The sequence below is a fragment of the Falco naumanni genome, chromosome 15 (assembly GCF_017639655.2).
Source record: "Falco naumanni isolate bFalNau1 chromosome 15, bFalNau1.pat, whole genome shotgun sequence".
NCBI lineage: Eukaryota > Metazoa > Chordata > Aves > Falconiformes > Falconidae > Falco > Falco naumanni.
Genome location: NC_054068.1, coordinates 10,732,613 through 10,758,678, shown reverse-complemented (window position 1 = coordinate 10,758,678; position 26,066 = coordinate 10,732,613). Strand labels below are relative to the sequence as shown.

General features: G+C 45.9%; 1 protein-coding gene across 2 annotated transcripts in view; it reads right to left on the bottom strand.

Annotated features, from left to right (window-relative positions):
- The window catches only part of LOC121097933 (WT1 interacting protein), an 87,677-nt gene that overhangs the window by 49,591 nt on the left and 12,020 nt on the right, over positions 1 to 26,066 (bottom strand). For both annotated transcript variants that reach the window (XR_005831128.1, XM_040615368.1), the window contains exon 2: positions 4,832 to 4,933. Coding sequence is in view for 1 of the 2 variants with exons in the window: in XM_040615368.1 (XP_040471302.1) it covers positions 4,832 to 4,933 (102 nt within the window). In the remaining variant the exon portion in view is untranslated. The remainder of the gene's footprint in view (positions 1 to 4,831; positions 4,934 to 26,066) is intronic.

The window sequence follows — 26,066 nt, the reverse complement described above, 5'->3', positions numbered from 1 at the left end:
GGGTTTACACAAAGATGTAACAAAAATTAACTGACAAAGTTCTCACATGCTGAACTTGCTCAGTTATGGGAGCAAGGCTCAACTATCTAAAGCCCACGGAACACATTAAAGAGGCAGAAATGCAGGACATAAAACGTGCCTGCTAAGTCATTTACTTTTCCTTTCCATTCTTCTTCTGCCCTCAGCTCGCTGTCCAGATTTCCTTTTTTTGAGGAGACCCAGTACAACTCTGAATTAGTGTATTAGTGAGTTTTATCCCAAAATTGCCAGAACCTAGGAAAACAATGAAGAGACCTGCCATCCGGGCATTTTACCAGAATGTCTTAAGAAGACAGAAGCCTCCTGTTTATTTACCACGTCTCTGAAATATTTCCTCATCTTTCTGACTTCATGATCTCAAGAGCTAACCACCATCACTGTAGAAGAACCCTGAGAAGCCATCCTCACACTTCTACACTAGCAAGGCTGGAGTCCTCACAGAGGTGCCTGCATCTGTGAGCGTATTTAGGTTTTTCTCTTAATTACAAGCAACACAAACTCTCCAGCCATGGTGTGATACATGATGGTGGGAGCTGAAAAGCACAGCACAGGGGCAAGCACCATAAGCTCCCAGCACGGCATGGCCCATTCTGCCACATGCTACCCTTTTCAACCAGGGCACCCTGACAGATCACACTTGGCACTGAAACCAAAGTTAAACTCGAAGAAATACCTAAGAAAGGACTGACTTGGGCAGCATTTCCTACTGAGGGTCTCTTCCCACTCCTCTGCATAACTGCACTTGTCTTTGCCGAGCTGAAAACACTCACTGCTGAGTGCTGAAACGAGGCCCTTGGAGGATCCATCACTCATTATCGCATTTCAGCCTGAGTGGTCTCCAAACCACAACTCTACCCAAGGGTTTGAAATATATTTTTTTATATTTTTTAATTGTAGCTGGTTAAATATTGGACCCTTATCTAAATCAAATGTCTTCAGCTACAGAATTTTTCTTCTCTGGTTACTGTCTTTAATTTCTAAATCCATTATATTGAAAGTAAGACTGATAGCTGCTGGAGGACAGTTTGGATCATTCTTGTTATTTAGGAAAAAAAGACAGAAAAGAAAGGCAAGTTTGTGTTCTTACTCTAACTCTAATTTCTAAGTTGTAGTGGGCTTGCCCGGCAAGGCTGTGCTCGCGGGGGCACAGGGTGGCTTCTGTGGGAAGGTGCCAGCAGCTTCCCCCGTGCCCGATGGAGCCGATGCCAGCCGGCTCCCAGACGGACCCGCTGCTGGCCAAGGCCGAGCCCGGCAGCGACGCTGGCAGCGCCTCTGGGATAACGGGTTTCAAAAGGGGGAAAGTTCCTGCGCAAGAGCAGCTGCAGGGGGAGAGGGGAGGGAGCCCGTGGGAGAGCAACAGCCCTGCAGCCCCCCAGGCCAGGGCAAGAGGGGGCGGGGGGGCTCCAGGCGCCGGAGCCCGTGGGGAAGCCCCCGGCGAGGCAGGCTGTGCCCCCAGCCCCGGGGGGTAACGGGGAGCAGACCCCCACCCGCAGCCCCTGGGACCCCAGGCCGGGGCAGGGGCAGCGTGTGAGGGGCGGGAGCGGCAGCGACAGCGTGTGCGGGACTGACCCCAGCCCCATCCCCCGTCCCCCTGCCCCGCCGCGGGGAGGAGGGAGAGACATCGGGAGCGAAGCTGAGCCTGGGGAGGGGGGAGGGGAGGGGGGAAGCTGTTCTTAACCCTCGGGTTAGTTCTCGTTACCCTAATCCCGTTGGATTGGTAACAAATTCAGCTGATCTCCCCGAGTCGAGTCCGCTCTGCCCGTGCTGCTGTGTGGCGAGTGATCTCCCTGCCCTTGGCTCGACCCACCAGCCTTTCGCCTTTCCTTGCATTTTCTCTCCCCTGGCTGCATGAGGAGGGGGGTGACAGAGCCGCTTTGGTGGGCACCTGGCCCCCACCAGGCTCAGCCCACCACATAAGTATACAAAGCAACTGGCACACAGGAACAGTTTTAGGCTGAGTGTACCAATATTCTTCTCCACTCTCCTGTCAAAAGGCTCAGAAGGAGCATTCGTCTGTGCTGTGACATTAATCTTACGAAGGTCATTAGTGATCACCTGTACACTGAATCTAAAAGCTTGGCTGAACTGAAAACTTTCCAAAGGGACATTTGGTCCTAATTTGAAAACAAAGAAGAATAGAGAATCTGCCACTTCTCTTGCTATTTTGTTCCAGCACTTAATCATGCTTATTTTATGAAAACTGTCTTTGATTTCCTATTTGAATTGTGTAATTTCACCCTCCAGAAAAGAGACCTCTTGTGTTTGTCTCCAGTACGTGAGACCACTTTCTAATGCCATTTCATGGTAAAAGTATTTAGAAGTTCCAGCCAAATGCCCCTCCCATCATTTCTGATACCCAAATTCACTGGGCTCTCAAAATTAGCTTTCCTCCAGCTTTTAATCACCTGTGTAACTCCTTCTGGGCTCTCTCCAGGTTTTCTTCATCTCTTTAAAGGTGGGCACCAAAACCAGAGCATAGAACTCTCACCTGGGTCCCACCAATGTCACACTGAAGGTAAAATGAACTCCCTGTTCATGAACTGCGATACTGTTCACATTTCCATTTGCCTACTTGTACAAGAGGTCCTGTAAAGCCTCTTGAGCTGCACATTCCAAGATGCAATTCCCACAAATGGGACCTGCACGCCTTGTGTCCAATGTCGATCCACTGGCACTGCCCTGAATCATTCTGTTTTTTCCAAGGACCTCACAGCCCCAAATAAAGTAGGAAACCAAAGAGTTAACACCCCCTTTCCAGCTACGCTCATTTTTATATTATTTTGGAGCTGAGCTGAGAGGAAAAGCTCTACTTTTGACTTACGGTTGTGTGTAGCAGAAACTAAGCTTTGATCAAGATTTTTTACCCGTGCCCAGGCACTACTGCCACACAGCAGCACATCCACCTTTTCAGTACCCAACATAAGAAACACCCCCCACATTCCCCTTCGGGTGGGACTGTATCCGAGGTTGCAGGCAGAAGGATATCCAAGCCATTCTCGCTTGTGAAACACCCTGGTGGATGATAGCTGGGCCCTCCAGCCCACAAGCAGTACAGCAAGAACCTCAGTAGACAACCTGGAGCACTTTAACCCCGTGCCTGTGCATGACTCACAGAAAGCTGTGTGAATCACAGAATTCCACTGGCACGGTGGGGTGGGGCAAAACTATGCTCCGAACGGACACGTCTCAAGTCGCCCTACGGTAGATGTACACTGGCCGCACACACCTCACCAGAACAGTCAGAAAAGCTCGTTGTGCTTTTGAACAAAGTTGGGTTTGTATTTTGCTATTAAAATACATTCCTTGGTCCTTATACATTCTTCTGAGGAACAGTGACCTGTGTACAGACCCCTGTGGCAGCAAACATGCATCCTGCCCACTTAAACATATCTGCCTGAGAGAAGAAGCTGGAATTCACCCATGCAATTAAGTTAGGTTAATGTCTGCCATGAGCGCATAGGTATTATCCGATACCGTATTTTGTAATCCTCTGCTAAGCAGCATGCTGTTCACTTTGGGAGCCAACAAAATAGCTACTCATTCACTGTCAGACTTGAGCAAAGTCAAGACTGATCCCTGAAGGTTTGAGATGAGTTTATTCTAAAACCTGCTAATGGTCCAGAGTCATTTATAAAGGTCACTAAATTCTATGCCCAGGTTGTAGGTTTCGTTAAACCAGTATTTATATGTACAACTCTCAGGAGAAAAGACAACAGCTATCCTTTCACAAGTGAACTTTACAATGATCTTTTCATTATCAACTTATTTGATTCTACGACAATGATCTTTTTCTAATCCTTAATTAATCTTTTTTTTAAAGGATTTATACTCGGCACATTCTGCTCAGAGTAAATCATCTCCTGTGTATATGTATCACAACAAGTTCTTTAACATCCAGGCAAATATTTTCATATATTAGGAATCTAAATAAATATGTGGGTATATATAAAAAAATTGTCCAACTCCTGAAAATTGAGCTCTCATACTTGCCTTGAACTCAGTGGGAATTTGTGAGCTCTCAGCAGTTACAGACAAGACATCAAGTAAGTTTCCAAGTTAAGTTCACAATGTTTGACTTAAGACAAACACTTCTGAAAGTGCTGCCCTCAATTTTTCCAAGTCCTGTTTTTCCACTGGCAAAGCCACAACTTCCCCAAATCACATACAGAATACATCACTTTCAGATGCATTCAAATGAAAAGAGAAATCTAAAAAGGTCCTGAGCACAGCAAGGAGGAGACAGTGATTTACCTGCAAGTTTTCCTCTACAAAATAAAATATTATAGTAGCTTAAGGTATTTCAACACGCAGTTTCTATTTGTTCTTATCACATTTAAACATAAGAGAACAATTTCTAAGCATTAGGTATACACAAAAATGACAAGTATACATGCTTGACTAGAGCTGCATTTGCAAATAGAAAGTGAGGGAAGACACAGTTTTTGGCTGCACAAATTTTATCGTTTTTCTGTAAAAATGATAAATGCACATTACACTTCCATTAAACACAGTGATTTAAAGCATGTAGTGCTTATAATGGCCAGGTTGAAGCCATTTTGTAAATGCAGCCCTTAAAGCAACCAAATACTACTTTTCTGGGCTGTTGCTTAGGAAAACACCATTGAACACTTACAGATGGCAAATAAAAAACATCTTTTGAAGCTGGAGTCTTGCGTGGGAATTTTGCCTCAGGCAGCAGGCAAGATGAGGTCTCACTTTGTACACTGGTTGCTGAAGGAATACATATTACAAAAGGAAGCCACTTAATAAGGTTACGGTAGATCCGACTTACCACAAGAGCAGCACGTGAAGCAGTTGGTATGATAGAGGTTACCCATTGCTTGGCAAGCCTGGCTCGCTCCATACACACCTTTTCCACATTTTATACAAATACCTACGAAGCAGAAAGAGAATGACAGTTAGAATCCTCTGCAGCACCTAAAACCAGCTCCAGGCCATTTTTTCGTAACACTCACGATACCCCTGCATCAGGCCCTGAATTCAATGAGCTCCTCACCCTGAACAGATTCAAGTACCCAAGATACCACCAGGCGGCTTGAATGCAACAAATAGATAGAAATATAAAATTAGAAGCAAAAATAAAAAAGCGAAGGGGTGGAAAGTTTCTGCTGGTGTTTCAATGCATGGAGATTGAAGCTGTCTAAAGAAAGAAATCTAAAGGAGGCAGGCACAACAGGAGAGGGCAGAAAATCCATACACTCTCTGGAAATAACTCCATTTGCCCAAGAAATAATTTAGTGAGACCTTCACAACTAAGTGCTCCACCACATCACATTCAATAATCACTAATAAAACAACCACCGAGTCCAAAACCAATATACTTCTCTTTGCCCCTCTCCAGATGCAACATCCAGAACACTGGTCCATGGTGAAAGCCATGCAGTACTGGGAAAACGGGTTCATCAGTCACATTTAGTAATTGTTTCACTCTCCATGAATGGTAGCATGTAACCTCATAAACACAACCTGGCACCTTGCAAAAGAGAAGAGCAAGACTTCTGCCCTCCTTACAGTCTAAGGACAAAAATTCCGGCTCACAAAAATTTGCTTCAGTGGGGTCAGAAATTCACCTTCGCTGACCAAGTCCACTTTTGGTGATGCCAAGGATGACTCCCACGAATTCCACATGGGACCAAAGTATGAAGAGCCAACGTAGCACTAGTGAAGTCAGCGGTTAGCTCCACAAACAGCACTCACAGAAAAGGTCGTAACTTCAATAAACTCTACAAACAGGAGGTTTTGGGGTGGGTTTTTGTTTGTTTCTAAAAGGCTGTTTCTTCACAGTTATAGCTTTAAAAGCCTTTTGCCCATGCATTTTTTTCTATCTAGGTGTAACCTCTCTAAATTCAAATGAGGGCAGGGACATGAAATTCAAGTATCACTTTGCTTCTGTATCCCTATGAGGAAGTAATGAAATGCTGGAGAATCCACATCCTTCTGTCACTGACTACCAATTTTAGGTTCTTCTGAGATGTCCAATGGTCTCTATTTAATTGGAGCAGGACAGTACATCTCAAGACAAGGCTGTGTGATATCTTTAAAATACTACAGTAGAAAATAAAGATTGAGATTTTTGCCTCACACAACTCTATAATGAAACTGCTGCACTCCATGTGCTGTTTGAAGCCCTATTTCTACAAATGCACACACAAACTTGGCATTAAACACTAGCATTAACAAAGCTGCTAATACGCTTGAATGTAGGAACTTGAGAACTACAAAACTGGGCTTTAATCATCCAGAATTCTCCCCTGCTATGCCGTGAACATTTGATACAAACACACAGAAAATACAAATGCAAGCACTTTAGGGGAAAATTAGCGTATTATACACTGGTAGAAACTTCAATAGCAGAAAAAAAACAAATTTAAGGTAACAAACTGTTTGGTCTCTCAGTTCAGTGTCCATGGGCTTTGCTTTTATTCACTCCAGCATATGAATTGGTCTAAGCTGCTCACACCACAGAGACAGAAATACTGTTTGTCCCTGGCAGGCACCCGTACGGTGAAAAGTAAGCCTGGCAGAAGAGCAGTACCCAGTAACGCAGTGGAGACTGCACCCAGGCTCTCAGCAAGGAGATAGTCACACACAACACGATTCCCATGGATAACTGTGCCCCCCCCCCCAGCTATTCAAGACACATTTTAGACACTTATGTGGTGGGCTGAGCCTGGTGGGGGCCAGGTGCCCACCAAAGCGGCTCTGTCACCCCCCTCCTCATCCAGACAGGGGAGAGAAAATGCAAGGAAAGGCGAAAGGCTGGTGGGTCGAGCCAAGGGCAGGGAGATCACTCGCCACACAGCGGCACGGGCAGAACGGACTCGACTCGCGGAGATCAGCTGAATTTGTTACCAATCCAACGGGATTAGGGTAACGAGAACTAACCCGAGTGTTAAGAACAGCTTCCCCCCCTCCCCTCCCCCCCTCCCCCCTCCCCAGGCTCAGCTTCGCTCCCGATGTCTCTCCCTCCTCCCCGCGGCGGGGCAGGGGGACGGGGAATGGGGCTGGGGTCAGTCCCGCACACGCTGTCGCTGCCGCTCCCGCCCCTCACACGCTGCCCCTGCCCCGGCCTGGGGTCCCAGGGGCTGCGGGTGGGGGTCTGCTCCCCGTTACCCCCCGGGGCTGGGGGCACAGCCTGCCTCGCCGGGGGCTTCCCCACGGGCTCCGGCGCCTGGAGCCCCCCCGGCCCCCTCCCGCCCTGGCCTGGGGGGCTGCAGGGCTGTTGCTCTCCCACGGGCTCCCTCCCCTCTCCCCCTGCAGCTGCTCTTGCGCAGGAACTTTCCCCCTTTTGAAACCCGTTATCCCAGAGGCGCTGCCAGCGTCGCTGCCGGGCTCGGCCTTGGCCAGCAGCGGGTCCGTCTGGGAGCCGGCTGGCATCGGCTCCATCGGGCACGGGGGAAGCTGCTGGCACCCTCCCACAGAAGCCACCCTGTGCCCCCGCGAGCACAGCCCTCCACACAAAACCAGTACAAAGCATTTCTGAAACTAAACTGTTGCCGTTCAACGCATCGTTTACACAGCCACCTGTATGGGCTGTGTAGTGAGATCAGTTTAAATGCGATACTGTCAAGTTAAAAAAAAAAAAGTATTTGAACAATCTTCCTATGCTATTGATTCAAATACTGAAATGGAAAGACCTTTCTTTTTTTTTTTTTTTGTTTTGTTTTCTTGGTGTTTATACCTTTAACTCCATTAATTCAAACAATGAAAAGTGATGAGCCTTTCATTCAACTAGCTCAACATCCTGGCACAATGTTGGCATTTTGGGCCATAAGAATATCTGTCAAATGAAACCAATTTTAAAAAGCAATAAATCTAATGTATAGATTATAAGCTAAAGATATATATATAGAGAGAGACATAGATCTACATGATCAACAATAAGAACACTATAATTTTTAAAAAAAATATTAAACCTGATTTCAGTGAAGCAGGAACTATAACTTTAGTATTATCAGATGCCAATGTCCCAAGCTAAACGTGCAATACAAACGACCTGCCAGTTAGATCAATCAGTTAATTGTAAACAAAGTGTCAAGAAAACACTGGTCCTGAGGCTAGCTCAACTCTGATATAGGAAATGGGAATTTCAGAAAATTTGGTGCCTTATCCAAGACTGTTAGGTCTAATTATTTATTTGTAACCAAAGGTTATGAAAAATATCTGCTATTTGCCATGAGTTAATGGTTAACTGCTGATGAAGGCTGGTTATCGATTACTGTGGACACTGATCAGAAAAGGTGTCCCGTCAGCCAGTAGCTGCAGGAATTACCCCCATCAGAAGCACAGCACCCACCAACCTGCTCTCTACCTCATCATATACCACGAGCTCTGCCGTAACCCCAGTCTCTCCTGGCCCTCAGGCCAGAGAGGTTGCACACACAGCAGAGAACATGGGGCTCACATCTGAAACAAGCTATCCTGTTACTTCACTGTCAGGTCTTTGTACAACATTTCAGTTTGCTCTTGGCAGTGGAGCCAGAAGAAAGCCCTTTCAGAGCTCTCCAGCTCTCTGCACCCTTCTTGTCCATCCTTCCATGTCAACCCTGTACCCGGGACTGGCAGCTACTAATAGTCTGACTGCGAGGTTACGCTGAGAGATCTACCTTTTCCCATTTACACTTAATATTATTCAAAGAGCAGAAATCCACAGTCTGTAATTCTCTGGCATTTCTGTCTATAACCCCTCATGCACAAATCTTGATAAATGATGTTATTGCCTCATTTCTTTGCCATTGCTTCACCGAACCATCAAAAGCAACAGAAGGATTTATTGTGGATGTTAAACTTACATTGGCCTCTCCAGCAAGTGATTCGTTATAAGCAGCTGTCAGTTTGTTAAATTGTTTTCTCTAAGACTAGTCATTAACTCCAGGAATGAATGACCACAGAGATGATTAGCATACTAAAAAAGTGCATATATAATTCCAACAGTGTATTTTGGAAAACGTACATGCAGCTGTGGTGTGAGTATAGTTTGAGCTCATAACTACCAAGGAAAAGCACTGATTACTGTTCAGGTCTGGTTTTCCACCAGTTACAGCCCAGACTGCACACTGCAAGCTTGTGAAAGCCTTGACATAACAGCTACATCACTCTCCCCTCCCCCCCCCCCCGCCCCGATTTAATTCCAAAGCTTGTTAAACTGCCGATGAAGAATGTTCTGTTACAGAGCATTCATGTCTCGTTTCTGACACTTCATTTGACGTGACTTCAGATCAACTGCTTCAGCCCCTCCCAACACCTCTATTCTACGCAGCCAACTGCACCTCCAGTTCTTTAACACATCAGCTGTAGCATTTCCACTCAAGTCATTGGCTCCTCTACAGATGTGGTGTCTCTCTTTAGCTCAAAGGTGATGTTACAAGGTGTTGCATATACCCAAAGTCTGCACAGAGGTTGGCTGAGTGCGAGCACAGGATCACAGCATTCCTTCACTGCAGTGAAGAGATGTTTGCATCCTCACACACTGGTTAACCAAACATGAGAGCAGAGACTGAACAAACAAACTCTGTGGACCACGGCAAAAGACCATCAACAAAAATGACACTAGAAAGAGAGAGAGCTCCCAGAGATTCCTGCTGGAGTCAGCAGCAGCACATTGCCACAGTGCCCCACACCTTTAACCAGTTCACTTCACCGAGCCTGACCATGTCCATCAGAAGGGCATCTCTGGACACAACCCAGGCAAACCTCCAGCACTGCAGAGTAACACAGCCATCAGAAGCACGATGCTTTCTGGGTAATTCATGCATTAGCAAAACACTAATATCAGCACCGCAAGAAAACAAGACAGCTATTTTCTGATGTAGTCAATGATTTTGCTCTAGACTAAGAGAGACCAAATGCAATGCGTTCTAACATGCAAACATATCAGCAACAACCTAGAGAAAATATTAAAGCTATTTGATTTTTGCTCAGCCTGTTACAATGTACTTGTAAGAGTTCCCTGTAGTAGCCTATGCATTAGAAGAAGTTCAGTTTGGGACCTGTACATCAAATCCTGGGATCTTCCTTTGACCATGTCAGTGCAGGTTGGTACTTCATACAGACTTCACCAGGTACCCATAATTGGGGGGCGGGGGCAGGGGGGAGTAGACAAAGGTTAAATGGAGCATGTATAATGACAGATATATAACCACCTTTTGGCCAGGTCTTGTCCTCAGTCATGTGTGGAACTCAGCCTGTGCCTAACACCATCCTCACCTAACCTGAAGTCATGGGTTTAGCACAAACACCAGAAAAGCCTCTGTCACATGGCCTCTCAACTTCAGTACACGGCAGCTGTATGAGTCAGAGGGAGAATCTGGCTATCGCACTCCTTGACAGCACACCACAGCTCAAGGATGACCTGCAGCTTTACTGTCTTACAGCCACACCGTATCTCTAGGATAACTGCTACATGCTGCCTACTGTAGGAAACAACCAAGCCCTGTCATCAAGAGTTATGGTAAAGCTAAAATTAACAACTAACACATGGCACAAATGACTCCCTGCCTCTGCAGTTCTGTTCATGCTGCAGTGCTGGGAAAAGGGCGGGTGAACGTCACGCTGGGCTACTGCAAAATCCCTGTTTCTTCTCTCAGACAGGGAAAGACCATCTCTACTTGAGTCCTCAATGAGCTTTTCCACACCTGTGGCCTACCCAAGGTGCAGGGGCAGGGAAACTAAAACCTACAGCTGGGAAGCAGGAAGAACGGAGGAGGGAAGCCTTAACAGCTCAAGAAATCAAACTGCAGCAACAGGGGCCAGCTACAAGAGCAGGAGGGCTGTGGAGGAGCTGCATCAGATGCCTGCAGTTGTCACTAGCCACGGGAGCTGTTCCCACATGGGCTACAGTGTCTGCAGCCAGTGATCTCACACCCAGGCAGGTTTTACATAGGGTGTTCCTACTACATTTGAAAACACATTCTTCTAAGGTAGGTAAATAGCGAAACATCAGAGGTGCCCTGAGCCTGGGCAGCCGTGCCACTGCTGCAGCGGTACCTGCCCCAGCTGCCAGCAGCTACTGTGCAGACATCCTGGACTGCAGCAGCTCAGATGCTGAAAGGCGACTTCAGGCAAGAAAAATGCTCCCTCCCTTCCAACAACCACAGGAGGAAGGCTCTTCCAACACACACGTCATCTCCCGGCCAGAGGCAGAAGAAACAAGGCACCTACACAGGGCGCAGGGGCAGAGCCTCTTCCCAGCAGCCAGGCAGGAGCGAGGGAGGCAGCCTGGGAAACTCTCCCAGCCCTCACCAACACGAGTAGCTCTTGCTGGAGGGCTTTAATTTGTCGCCTGACAGATGCCTGGCAAACGTACCAAAGCTTGAATACCCAACATAAAGTAAGATCTGGTCTGTACAAGTTATAAATAAGTAAACGTATCCTGGACATGTTCAGCAGCAACCACTTGTGATAGGAACGATGGAGGGACTGTCACGCTAAGCTCTGCCCTCTGCCCCAGGGGAAGGATCAGAAAACACCGTAACTTGGAATTAAGGTTGAAAATGATAAAGAAAAGCAGGAAACACTCAAGTAAACATTTTAAGCTCCACCTCCCAAGCCACAGCCCCTCCACACCTGGCAACACCCCACAGCCAGGAGGGACTTGATCCCATCCAGTAACAGCTCTGGCTTGCAAGTACCCACATACACTCCCCTCACAGCAACCTGGCTGGAGCAGGCTAAACTGGAGGAAGATGGGCTGCAACACCTAAAGCAAATCACAGCTTAAGCAAAGCAAGACAAGAAGCAGGCTGTGGACCAGCAAACTTTCTGCTGTCACTATCAAACCTTACTGAGATTGCCCCCAAACTTGCTTTCCTCCTCAAGGAAACAAGGTTAAACCCCCACCAATAAACTGCCTAGACCCTGACTTCAAAAGATCTCTATCATTTCGGTACCTGCCTCCTACACGAGGCTTTGCTCAATATATAGGCTTAGGGCAGGAGGGATGCACGTGTAGAAAAATCAAAATTTGAAATTAATTTATGTTTGGTTACAAATGTGGTGAAGTTCACGTTCACTGGAAGTTTTCTAGATGTAAGCTCTAGGTTCTAACTCCAGCTCCTAGCATAACTTACAGTACCTGCACACTGCCTATTGCTTAAGGAGGCTGTGACTCGTGTAGGACAAAGCTGCTGGGAGAGGTCAGGGCCATGAAGGGAGGCACTGGGGCCGGTTCCAGGAACGATAGTGCTGATCAGGACACAGGAGCTGAGCTTTACTTGCCTGAGGGATCAGCACTGCCAGCAGGGCTCAGCCTCAGCCTATTCCTGCTTGCTTCAGTAAATACATGGGCTATTCTGTTTTGTCAGAAGCTTTCCAGAGTTTCAAATGTAGGGTGAGGTGACAGGCAAGAGGCTGGGAACATAGAAGGCTGTAGAAACAACCCTTGAACACCATCCTCCCGGATTCTGTATTTTAGAAGCTATGAGTCCAGGGTAGGTCTGTGCTGATGAGCTGAACCATAGCAGCTCCAAGTCAGCCCTGCAGGGTGGGGGGTGTCATGGGAGCCAGTATCAGCTGTGATTAGCAGCTGCTGAGAACTGGAAGGCTTTGGTTACCATTAAAGTAGATCCACCCCATCACACAGCGAAAGCCTGAAGCTAGCACAGTAAATGCTTATCAGTTAGAATCATAGCATATCTCAAGTTGGAAAGGACCCATAAGGATCATCAACTGCTTCATACAGTATGTGAAATTACTGCTCTGAACCATGAAATTACTGACACTATCTGCACAGAGTTGATCCTGAGTCGGCTGCAGCCAGCCAGCATGCTTCTGCATAACTTCCTTTTGTGTGGATCTCCGACTCCGCCACGGAGCCTCCAGACACCATAAGGCATATCACAGGCCTTTTGTTCTGTGCAGTGTTTTAGTTATGCTGACACTTGGTTTACAAATATTCATTCATTTCTCTGCTTCTTGATTTAGTGCATGGCAGTTCCAGGACGATTTATACTTCTCACTTGGCATTTATAGAAAGATCTTTTGCTACTGAGGCAATGAACTGGAAGACCAAGTAGTTCTTGTGGCTGCCCTATCATCTGTGCCACTTTGGGTTGCTTTGTCTGCGATTCAGAGCTCAGCTGACTGCTCAAGGTTCATGCTCAAGTTGACAACCACAGCACAAGGGGACTTGGAAAATAACTTTAGCAACTGAATGATTGTAAAAAAAGAAAATCCTTCTTCTAAAAGTACCTTGTGGCTACTGGGATTAGCAAAGCAAGGCACAGAAAAGCAAAGAGACATGTACAACTGGGGCTGGGGGGCGGGGGGGGTTGGGGGAGGGAGGGTAAAGGAGAGCACCACTGGGAATGAATAACTTGAGGATTTACAGATATGCTTTTCCCTCCTTCCCCATGCTACTGCCCCTCCACTGCTGAACATGTGAATGCCTTGCTGTGGACATGCATCCTCTTACAGCCCAAAGGGACAGGTCAACAAGGCCTTTCAGCTCAAACAGTGCTTATTTTGCCCAGAACATAATGTGTGTGATCAAACATGTAATTCAGCCCGTTTGAGGAGTGCAGAATTTCTAGTGCAGTGGTAGCAGCAATCAGGTGCAGACAGGCAAGGGCCAGCAAAAATTTGAGCTTGTACAACTGCTGGTAAAGGACAACACACCATCACATGCAGAGTCACGAAGCAAGCCCAACAGACACACACATAGGTCACACAGACAGTAGAAGTCAGTGATGCTCCTACAGGTCCTAGTTTCAGTCCAGGAAGATCAACTCCCCAGTGCTCCTCAGCAAGTTTCTTTTGGGGAAGCTGGTGTAGAGCACCAGGGGCATTCAGTCCAGCTGCATATTCACACTGATTTAAGAAGAGGGTAGACCTTCACACTGCATACCCCCAATACAATAGATAACAGAAGTGGCAGTTCAGAGACGACAACAGAAGAAATTTCTCAAAAAAAAAAATATTCAGGTTGCAAATGCACTCACACAAAAACATATGCGTTTTAATCAACATGGATACTGCAGTTTCTACCACTGCTTTAATTTCTACAAGTTCATGTAGCTCATTGCCAACCAGAGATCATCTGAGCTCTGGGATGAGATGCTTGTCCATGCCATTGCTTTAGGCTTACTCTGGCATAATATAGGTCAGAATGTGGACCTGCTAAGTTTTTTTTAAGCTGTTTCCAGTGGCAGGTTTACAGACATTAGGACAGTTTTATTACAGTAAATAAACAATAAATGAAGTATTTAAAGCTCTTATTTTCATCACCTTTCCTTTGTGCTTACTGATACCACACATTAATAATAGTATATCTATATACACATTGCAGATTTTCCTATCAAAATGACAGTGATCACAGTACAGAACCAGCCGGCAATGCCGCTGTACCAGCTCCCTTCTGCAGTTTTGACTTTCTTGGCTGTCTTCAGCAAACCATTTTGTTTCCATGTGTCTTGGTTCCTTTCGGTATTAAACAGCAGCCACTGACACCTGTGTAGTCTTCAGAGCAAAAGCTTTCCAAGATGACATGGAAAAAACAGATTCAATTTAAATACTTCAGCTTAGAAAAACCTGTGCAACCAGGTAACAGTAATACTGAAAGCACCAACACCATGCAGTCCATATACCCTGAACTCTACAGTATGTCACACCTGAAAACATCAGCTGCACAGACATAAAGTGGAGAGACTTTTCATTATTCTCCTGACAATGCACACGAGTCATCACTCTAATATATGGCAGAAAAAGGTCATATATTACAGCTGCCTTCCTTGACACATTTAAAACAAGTTCATGATTAGACAAGGAGACTAGTCTGAAAGTTTCCAGGTGCACTTCTGTTTTCTTAGATAATGGTCTATTTCCAGAACAAGCATGACAGTCTGCAAAAGGCATGTTACACAGCCACACTTGGTTATAAATTCAGCAGCTCCTTCTACAAGCAGTACCCAAGCGCGACATGTCCACAGCAGCCCTGGATTTCCACCACCCACCCTGCAAAAGTGCTACTGACACTGCCTCACTAGTTTTCACCTGCTGCATGGAGGTTCTTTATCATTTCCAGAAGTATAAATAGGTTTGCTTAAACAAAAGCATGCATACAGGCGAACCATTTTTTCTTTCAGTCACTGCTAGTCAAGTGACTCAATGATGCTTTAAGAACATAGGGAGGAGAGGGATATACCTTCCTGTAAGAACATCCTTCAGGAACAACAATTTCATCAAGTCATTTGCCATAGGTTTCTTCCACCTTCAGCTCATGAAAGACTTTAGTTGTAAAGCAGCTAATGCGGCAAGCCTCGCTTTCCCTGCCTTGGCGACAGTGAAAAGCTCGGTCTTCACTGCAGCTTAAGGCTCAATCCAGGGAGGTGCCCAGTGCTAGTGCAAACAGCCACACTCCTCTACTCCAGCAGGACAGGAAGACTTTTAGACCATAAGAAAAGCCTGTCCTGATCTAGCAAACTGAAAACCCTTGGGACAGTTGGTCAAATACAGCACTAACATCATGTAAACAGGAGATTCTAATTTTGCCACCTCCACCTCCGGGAAACAGTAACACTAAATACTGCATGTGTAGGCTCATTTCCTTCCTATAGATCCAAGGGGGCAGGGAGGAGTAGTAAAAAATTAGAAAATCAGCACAGTACCAACGTCCACAGCAAAACGAGGCTTCTACAGACCTGGGCAGTCCTGTATGTTCAGCTGCTCTCTACTGCAGACACAAGGCAGACAAGCGGTGGTTGTTCCAGGTTTAGTGATCTTCCCGTCTGCAATGATTCTTAGAAGAGGGTAACTCTGAGCTTCGCGTAACTATGAAGGGACCTGAGCTCCATTTTCAACTTCATTGACTTGCTCTCCAAGGCAGCTGTGGTGAGCCAGCATTGCTCAGATCCACGGGAGCAGACAGATCTCATTTCACCCAGTAGTGACCCTTCCACCGAGACAGGCAGCAGCACTGCAGTAGATAAGGCCATGTTCCAATGACTGAATAAATCCAGTTTTACAACTCTTAGTATCATATAAAAAGATGCCACACAGTGTAAGGTACTGATGGTTAACTTCATATTGACAGGACTTCTGCTAGATCAGGTGTCCTCTGTCTGGACTTCTTTGACTTTTTGCTGGATCAGGTCTTGTCAGGTCCACTCTCCAGCAGATGGCATGAACTCTGGGGTACGTGGTCCATCTGGCCGATTCCACGGAAATGTGAACACACACTTAATCCACATCTAATTAGTATTGATGATGAACCAGAAATGCACAAATATCACACTCAAGACCACCCCCTCTCGCTTGCTTTGTTCCTGTCTCACTCATCTTCACACAAAATGGGAGCAAAGCCAGTATAAAAGGCCAGAAAATTGGGGTGTGTGGGGTGGGTGCTGAGATTGGAGCTAGTTTTCTCAGATGAAAACAGTGGGAAATAGGCATGATCATAGTGCTGAACTAAGAAGTACGTGTTAACTCTGCTTACGCACTCACTTATGCACTGTTTCCCAGCTAGTGACAAACCATCATCCAGAATTAGCAGACTGCATGCCTAGAAGCACACTTGGTTTTTTGCCACCCATCTTTTATAGTCTCACAGACTGACCAACAGTGGAAGCATCTGGCTCCTCTGCAAAAGCTAGGCACAGAGAGAAGAAAAACTACATACAAGCCACTTGTCAGTGAGTTATCTCAGAAAGGACCTAGCAAAAAAGCCAAACCCCAACTATACACAGCGTTTTGGCATCATCTGCTCTTTTTGCAACCTACCCACTGTACCTGCAGCCAAACCCTTGGCCTACAACATCTATGGAGAAATGCGTGACCACTTAGTCAAAGCGCTAAGCTGCTCCTATTAATAAACATGTCCTGCAATCACACTTGGCACTCGGATGCAAACAGTGAAATATACTTTGGCCTCAATGGCTAATGTCAAAGGCTATTTGCTTGAGGGGACAAAGGATTTATCTTTCAAAACCATCACTGAGTATAGCGCTGGCACTGGCACCCCAGCGCCTAACAAGTCTCGTCCTCACAAAACAGGTATCAGCAGCTGCCAGCCAGCCCTTATTGTTGCGGGACCCAACCGCACATCACAGCAGGCTTGCGCCCAGAACTAGCACTGGGTGCATTCTTCCGCACCCACCCTGCTCACCGCCTCCAAGCCAAGACAGCAAGGCATCCTTTAAGTTGATTTTTGGATGATGGACTCCATTTCTTGTGGAACTGGATGCCAGACTGAAGTCAATGTGATGAATAAGCAGCAGGATGCTCTTTTCTCCCACTCCTGACACCCCACCACCCAGACATCACTCATTCAGTGAGTAACTTATCAGCTCCACCACCCACAAACATCAAACAGCAAAGGAGCTGTGGCTAAATTTTTAGCCACACTTACAAAAACACAGCTAAAGCACAGTTATGGAGCAAAATCCTCCAGGACAATTATTCATTAAAAAATCTTTAGAGAGAGAGCAAAAAGAAAGCTCAAGAACTGCAAAACCAGGAAAGAGTGAGCAGATAGAAAAGACCAAAGAGTTAGGAAGGTAATTTTCCACTTTGTTAGTTACAGAAAACATCTCCAAATAAATGTGATCTTATGCACTTTATCAGCCAAACCTCCCCTCTCCATTTTGAAAGGTCACACAAAGTGGTGAAATGTTAATTTACATCTTAGAGGACCAGCTGAAAAGTAACAGAAACATGTAATCTTCTCATAATTATGAAGTCAACACTTAACTGATATGAGAAGCCTCTATTCATAGCAGCTAAAAGGAGCATTCATTCCTCTTTACATCATCCCTTTAGTGTTATGTCTTGATGCAGTTTTCAGCAGCAGGTGAAATCACTAAAAATTGGAAACAGTGTGAAAAATTTTCCTCTCCTGTATCTGGTTTTAATTAAAATACTCAGCAAAACACAGAGGAGCTATAAAGAGAGGTAACCCTTTCCACCCAGACCGTACTGTCTGTTCATCCATCATTACAGAGCCCAGTGGAAACCCCACACGCAATGTCAGTGGTATTTTTGCTACTACTAAAGCAGCAGTTCAGATTAGGATCATGACAAAAGCAATAGAAGGTATTTCACATTTGATTACGATCTAGGTGGTAAGTGTTTTGTGGCCTTTTAAGTTTCAGAGGGTCTGCCTGAGAAGTAGGCACACCAGAGGGGCTGCTATTCTGGGTGAGACCTGAGCTGCCCCACAGGCTCAGACCACGGCAGAGGGACCTTCTGCGTGGGCGCTTGGTAGGAGCTGGCACCTCTCCCACCCAAGACCTACCCACACCAGAAGCTGTCACAACCCACTCCCAGCCCTCCATGCCCTGCAGTCGCGTTTAGACACAGCTCTTGCGGACAAGCTGCCCCCACAGTGAGGATATGCAGTGCACGGACAGAGTGTGTGGGCACCCACTTCCCAGGCAGACACCCAGGGCAGTCGGCTGGGACAGAACACCATTTCAAGATGCTGTTGGCTTTCTTTGCCACAAGGGCACACTGCTGGCTCGTGTCGTGTAGGATCCCAGAGGGCCCTCTTGCAGAGCTGTTTTCCAGCCAGTGGGCCCCCTGGTACTGCTCATACCACGGTACAAGGTTGTTGCTCCCCACGTGCAGGACTTGGCATTTCCCTTTGTTGAACTTCACAAGGTTCCTGTTAGCCTGTTTCTCCAGCCTGTCAAGATCCTGCTGAGTGACAATACAACCACCTAGTCTATCAACTATTCCTTCCAGTGTAGTACAATCTGCAAACTTGCTAGAGGTATACTCTGTCCCATCATCCAGGCCATTAATGAAGATATTAAACAGTGCTGACCCCAGTACTGACTTCTGAGGTCCACCACTTGTGAATGGCCTCCAACTTGACCTTGTCCTCACAACTCTCAGTCCAGCAGCTCAACCAGTTTTCTGTCCATCTCACAGTCCACCCATCTAGTCTGTACTTCATCAGTTTGTCTAGAAGGACATTACCGGTGACAGCATCAAAAGCTTTGCTAAAGACAAGACCAACAACATCTACTGCTCTCCCCTAATTCACAGAGCTTTTCACCATAGAATGCCAACCCAGTACCCCTGCTCCACAGTTTCCCTAGTCGCCCTTTCCTTCGTACCTCTGGAGAAGCACTTCTTGACCTTCACATCCTCCACGAGATTCAGCTCCAGGCAAGCCTTGGCTCTCCTGACCCCAACTGTGCATGCTCACATAATGTTTTTACATTCCTCCCAGGTCACCTGTCCCTGCCTCCACCTCTTATACATTATAAATTTCCTTTTCATTTCCTTCTTAGGAGCTCCTTGCTCATCCATGCAGGCCTCCTGCCACCCTTACTTGACTTCCTGCATGGTCAGGATGGACCATTCCTGAGCTTGGAGACAACAATCCTTGAAAAATCAACCAGCTTTCCTGGACACCTTTTCTCTTCTTCCTAGTTACTTTATAACTCCTTTAAATCAGTAAGGTACAGAATTTATATATGCAAGATCCAAAGTCAGGACAGCCTACAGGAAGAGTCTCCCCCATTGCAAGTACTAGCAGAGACTGGACTTCAGTTTTCAAGTAAAGCCTTCCCTAGCTAAATTCACAACAAAATGACACGAATAAGTAAAGAGCTACCTGTGAATGTTCACACATTCAACCCCTACTTAGAAATTTAATTCCCCAGTGGATTCTCTTTAGACTTCCAAATAAGCATAAATGTATTTCCAAGTCTGACCTTTAATCAAAACATTCAGGATCAGTGCGTAAATCACCCTGTTGGGATTTTCATTCGCATGCACTAAATCACTGCAGCACAACCTAATGCTACCATTCCCTTAATTGCAGCAAAGCCCTTTTGGAATTTCTCCTTTCACTGCATCCACTAAGGAATAAGTTTGTAAATGTTCCCTGTAAAAAAAAACCAACCACAACCCACAAAACTCCTCTTCTGAAACAGCTAAAAGAATTAGTGTATTTGTTGGGTTTTTTTTTATTATTTATTTTTGCCTTTTAAAAAAAAATACTAGAGGCTTTGTTTCCAGATGAATGTAGGTCTTCTGTAATTCTATCCACGGAAATTAGGGTAGCTTTTACTAAATGAAGAATCTCTCCACTGTGCCATCTCTGTATGGTTAAGAGTGAAGTACAGATTTGATACTGAGCTGGTGCCTACACACTCTTTGCTTCTCCCACTGGTGCCTTTGAAAGATGAAAGGTTTCATCATTTCTGGAGAGGAGCTATTTGTCCATTTTACAGAAGGAATCATTGTTTATCCTCAATTAAAACAGATTCTGTTTCAATCTAGTACCAGTCACAAAACGTCTTCTCTGGTTGTCCTCCATCACAGCCAGAATGAGATGTCTCTTCATGCAAAGCAAGAAAAACGAAGCGATCACTGCAAACTGTTGTCCCCATTGGTTTTCATCTGATGGGAGCCACAGCATTTATCCTGCAGTGGTTCAATGACTCAGGCTGACAGGAATAGCTCGTTCCAGTCTCCGGCAGAGAAAACACAGGGTGAACATGTATCCTTTTCCCTATCTTTCCTTGAACCAGCAGACATGCCATAAAGATGTCTGGTATCCTGCAAGAGTGGCTGAGCAACTTACATCTTACCTAGAAAGAAAATCTGTGTTCCTCTGCAGTACTAAGTTTAAATACTGGCAAGTATCTCAGTCCTTTACCTGCTGAAGTAGGTAACATCTTATCATCTGTTGATAGCAGGACCTTCAGCTCAGGCCTGAAATACTGGGTGTCCCCCCACCTCCAACCTCTTCTTCCCCTGTAAAATACTGCCCAGTGCACTACTTAATACTATTTCTTAACAACCTGATCTTGGAGCTCTTTAAGAAAACTTGAAATACGTTATTCTGATTCAGGACCAAGCATGTGGACTGTTCTCTGCTCAGGTCTACAGTCCAGCCTGCACAGATGAGAACAACCTTATCTCAACTTTTTCACCTCTCCCAGGCTTATACAGTTAGTGCCCTGGCCCTGAACTGCAGGATAAAAACAAACATGCAGCTATTTCATATGAAGTGTCACACTTGACCTTGGAGTCAGTCTTAGTCTAATTTATACCCCAAGACAACACTCACTCTATTCTCTTAAGTCAACTGCTTGGTGAGAAACTGCAAGCTGTATAGCCCCAAAAATTCAGTATGTTTGAATTTAATATAAAAAAAATATGTTTGCAAGCTTATTAAATACTTTTTCTGGCTGCTAACTAGGTTTTTTTTCAGAACAGTAGTGTTGCTGGAGGAAATTATGTGTGCAAAACAGACTCTGCACCAGCAGCACACCCAGGTCCTACCTGCTGATCTTTCTTCAAAACAGGAATGTCTACTGCTTAGTGAGATGTTCTTACAAATGATTGTAGTTCTTATCCTTTGAGGAGACTCCCATCAATCTCACTACAGGTTGGTTGCAGTCCTAATCCAATTTAAAAAACACACAAGTAAAATAAAACTTACAACCTAACATTGCCCCACAGTGTCCCTATAATTTGGTTCTCTTGCTCAAAATAAAACCAAAGTGCTTTTATAGACACTTTCAGCTCACTGCTGGCAGTTCTGGACCAACAAACAGACAATGCTTGATATGGCAAATACCATGAAAATGGGCGGGGGCGGCAGCAAATACACAGGCATAATCTTCATAATAAAGGTGAAATAACATATTTCTCAAAAATTTAAGCAAATATTGCCACATATTTGCCAGAGCTCTGTACAGCCCCCCTTCCTTTTTGAATCAAAGTTCTCTTTTGCATTTTATGTTCTGGTTAGACACATTAATTTAAAAGCCCCCCCAAATGCACATGCTGGTGATCCACCAAGTTGCAGCAGACATCCTCAGAGTGCCTCACCCTCTCTGAAGAACTATTCCCCACCACTGCACACCTCTTCCTCTCCACTTTTCATTATCACAGCAAAATTTATAGCAAACTTGAGGGTCCAGAGCAGCTCCCTCCTTGCAAAAGCCATGGCCTCAGTACAAGTCTGCACAGGCCTTGTATTTGCAAGCTGAGAGGGGACAGTAGTCAAGGCAGGGACAACCCCCACCCAAAAGATCAGAGGAGAGAAGCAAAGAACTGACTACAGGGGTCAGCTCGTGCACATCACTCTCACCCAGCCACATGGGCTGGGAGAGTTGGAGAAAGAGACATTTGGGATGTAAAAGGAAAAAATTCTTAACATAATGTGTTACCCTGACATCTGTGACTTCACATCTAGCTGATGCCTGTGCACAGTCGTGTGGTCCCAGCAGCTGCCCAGAGCCGACCCCCACCCCACTAGCACTGCTGTTGCTGACTCTGGTTCCCGCGGGTGGGCTTCAGCTCTGTGCTGAAAGTCCTCAGGCACAACATACAGCACTGCTGGTGGACAGGGCAGTCAGGAGTCTTTTAGGCTGGAAAAGACCTTTAAGATCAAGTCCAACCATTTACCCAAGACTGCCAAGTCCACTACTAAACCATGCTGTCAGTTCCACGAGTCCCCAGCTCTGCTCCCATCCAGGCATGGTGGTCTTCGGCAGCCCCTCAGCCTGTCATCCCACCTGCAGAGCAGGGTTAGAAATTCCCCACACAGGCATGCTGTGTGGGCTGACCTACCTGGAAATGAAAAAGCTCTAAGCCAATACTCGTTATTCACTATATACTCTGTCAGAAGAATGAAAGAAAGTACTTCTCCCGGACCTTGTAATGCACCTTTCTCTGACCTTGCAATAATCTAACACTGGGTTTCCCAATTCTGCCAGTCTTTAACCAAGCAAAACACCCAGTAATTTCAAAAGGAATGAGTTAGATGGACACCACCAAGATGGGGCGTCCAGTCAGAGCCAGGCCACCACTGCAGCCAGATGGGCCTGAGCTGCTCCCTGCTCCTGCCACCCCATGGAGAAGCCAGGCAAAGCCCCTGCAAGGTGGGGAGCAGCAGCAGCAGGTAGAGCTTCACACACTTGGCACACCAGGAAGCTGATTTGCAAGTCTACTCTGGGAGCATCTTCAAAGTATTTTCTTTGTGAATAAATGCACATCAGCCTCTGGGGATCACCTTTCTGGGCTGGTTCTTCACCGGCCTGAATTCCTCCCAGGTGTGGAACAGGGCTGAGAAAGCCTTTTCCCAAGAGAGTAACATCAGTTTGCAAAGCTGTTTCAGCCTAACCCAAGCTACCCATTCTCTTTTCCCCTTTTCTTAATAGGTCAGGGAGGTTTTTAGGTTTTGTTTTTTAAGAGAGCATGGTCTGGCACTCCTGAGTCACAAGCACCCCATAACACAAGGGCTCTCTGAAGCTCTAGGGATGGGATTTGGTGAGTGAATTGCCACAGCTACACTCTGCCAGAAACTACAGCAAGGGACAAACCTTGCCTTGTGCCTGCCCTGTGCTGTGTTCAAAGCTTCAAGCCCAAACCTGCTGTGCATTTGATTTTTCTCCTCTCTCTGAACTGGGCACTGACCTGCTTTGCTGGTGTTGCTTGTGCAGCCTCTAGAACATCCTGCACCACTCTCCAAGACTGGGCAACACCTCCCAGCACAGACACTCTTGCCAACCTTGCACAGGAATGCCCCCCTCAAAGCTAACATCCAGAAGTAAGACTGGGAGTCTCCTTCCAGGCCAAGGACAACTGCAAGCTTTTTTCTATTTGTTTGTAAAACAGCAGCTGAGACTAGGACTGCCAAAATTTTAAGAAAAAACAAAGTATCAATAAGCAAGACCTATTTTTTTTTTGCAGCAAAAAAGGCAACCAAAGGAAGAAAGTGGCAACAGTACCCAGAGTCCCCAGCACTTCATCCACAGCACGCAGTGCATCAGGGTGCTCTCTATAACCACCTGCAGGTCAGAGGCAATGGGTGTCACATAGATCACTCATGTCTGCACCTGTTCCTCTGCTCTGTACATCCTCTCCAGGTTTAGCTCTTGACACCTTTAAGTGACTTCTGTTCTGGGCAGAAGACAAGGAGAGGAAAAGCAGAACATACAGACCCACTTCTAGACACAACTTCTATCCCACTCTGCCAAAAATCACACACACGGAAAAGTCACGTTCAGTCTCTGGATCTAGTTTCTTCACACTGACACTTTCAGTGGCCCAAGATGGTGGGATCCCAGCTTCTGCAACAGGCAGCTTTCCTAGGATTCACACCCATCTTCCATAAAATAGTCTCCTGCTAGTGAGTGGAGCAACTTGGGAACTCAGTGCCAATAGCTGGCTTTGTACAAGCTGAAAGAGGTCGGCAGGACTTACCAGATCATTATAGCCCTCTTTCACACCATTAACTCCACCGGCTCTTTGTTATTTACATCATAATTTGCAGGAAATTGGTGTCTAACTATCAAGATACCAAGCTCCCAGGCAAACGGCATATCCCTTTTACAGCCACAGCACAAAGCAGCCATATACCTGACAGTTCCAGGGTGGATATGTCCGAGGCAGCTGGGGAAGCCAGACAGAGAAACACAGCAAGCATAAAACACAGACATGATTTACTTATTCCCTGATCTCTGTGGTGTAATAAAAACAACCAGAGATGACTCCAAGCTGTCAGAAACAAGTCAAACATGTCCCTGTGACCTAAACAGGACTGTCATGAATGAGAGAGGGCTGGATTTATCAGATAAGTGTTCCATTTTCTAAATCAAAATGCAATTAGTTAATACCTTGCACGGATTTTCTTTTAGGATGTCTTCAGGGTTCCCCCCCCCCCCCCGAAAGCCACTAAGTTAAGCCACTAAGGTCTGCACCCAAGTCGCAGGGGTTTTCCACCGGAGCAAATGCTTGCTGTGAACCCCTGCTACTTTACAGGGCTGCACCACAGAGGCTTGGCCCCACTCTAGTCAGGAACAGGTACAAGCCAGCATGCTTTCTGAGAAGATCAGCTACTGACCTACACTTCAGAAAATTACATGCTTATTTCTCAAACCAGCTTAAAATCTGGACTCTTAACATGATTGTTGTGCAGCTCTGTTTTCTATTTATCGAGTGTTTAGATCTGGGAAACATGGCTTCCATTAAAAATGGGCAACCCACCAACTGCAGAGCATTTTCACATAACTGCTTGGCAAAAAAAGAGCTGCAATACTTATTAGCCATTCACCAAAACTTCTGCCTTATTCCCTGAGGGATTACCCATTTCCCCCATCTACACCTGAGAACTGGGATGCTCAAGGTTAACAGCACAGCAACTGCCACAACAGAGAATCTTTGAGACATCCAACATTTTACCCATGACAGCTCTTTCCACTGCCTGGTATAAACAGTTGTTTTGTCTCAGCTGATGCTGGGCTCCAGTATCTTCTGCTGCTTATACCTTCTAAATTTTATTATTTTTTAAAAAACAAAAATAAAAAATCAACATTCTCTTTGAACTAACTTAGTTATGAAGAGGTGGAAAGTAGTGTGACAGGTGAGGCAGTCCACAGAGACCACAGGTCTAATCCTGTTGCGTTTCATGTCGATGACAAGAACAGGCAGGGCAGCAGACAGCAGCACACGGCCAGGTTAACACTTCTTTTGAGCAGAGGAAACTTTGTCTAAGTGGCAAAGTCTATTCCCTATCCCCTTGCTCAGAACCATTCCTCCAGTAATTATTTTCCAGTCATTTAACATCTGGCCCAAACAGATTTAGTAGGAACTTCACACCAGGAACAAACACAGGAAACCAAGCTCCTACTCTAACACTACTGAAGGGTACGTCATATCCATGAGGCCAGTAAAACAGAATCTAGCTGCAGCAGCAGAGACCTCAGCCATCTCAATTCAGTCAGGTCAGCACTTAATTTATTACAGTAACAAACACACTTCTCCCCACCTTAATAGAAATGCCGTTTTAACAAAGGTTTCCAATCAACTACACCTTGCACACATGCTGCAGTTTTGCACATGCAAAGGCTGCACATAAAAATGAACCTCAGACCATTGCATTTAAATTTGCGATATCCACAAACCGTTGCCTGGCCCTGTGTTTCAAGTCTAACACCACACCCCGCTGAGCCAACCAGGGACAGTTCAGGACTGGCCTTACCCAATGCTCCCCAAAACCCCACAGGCTGGTACTGCCAGCACAGAGGTAACATTGAAGGAGACTG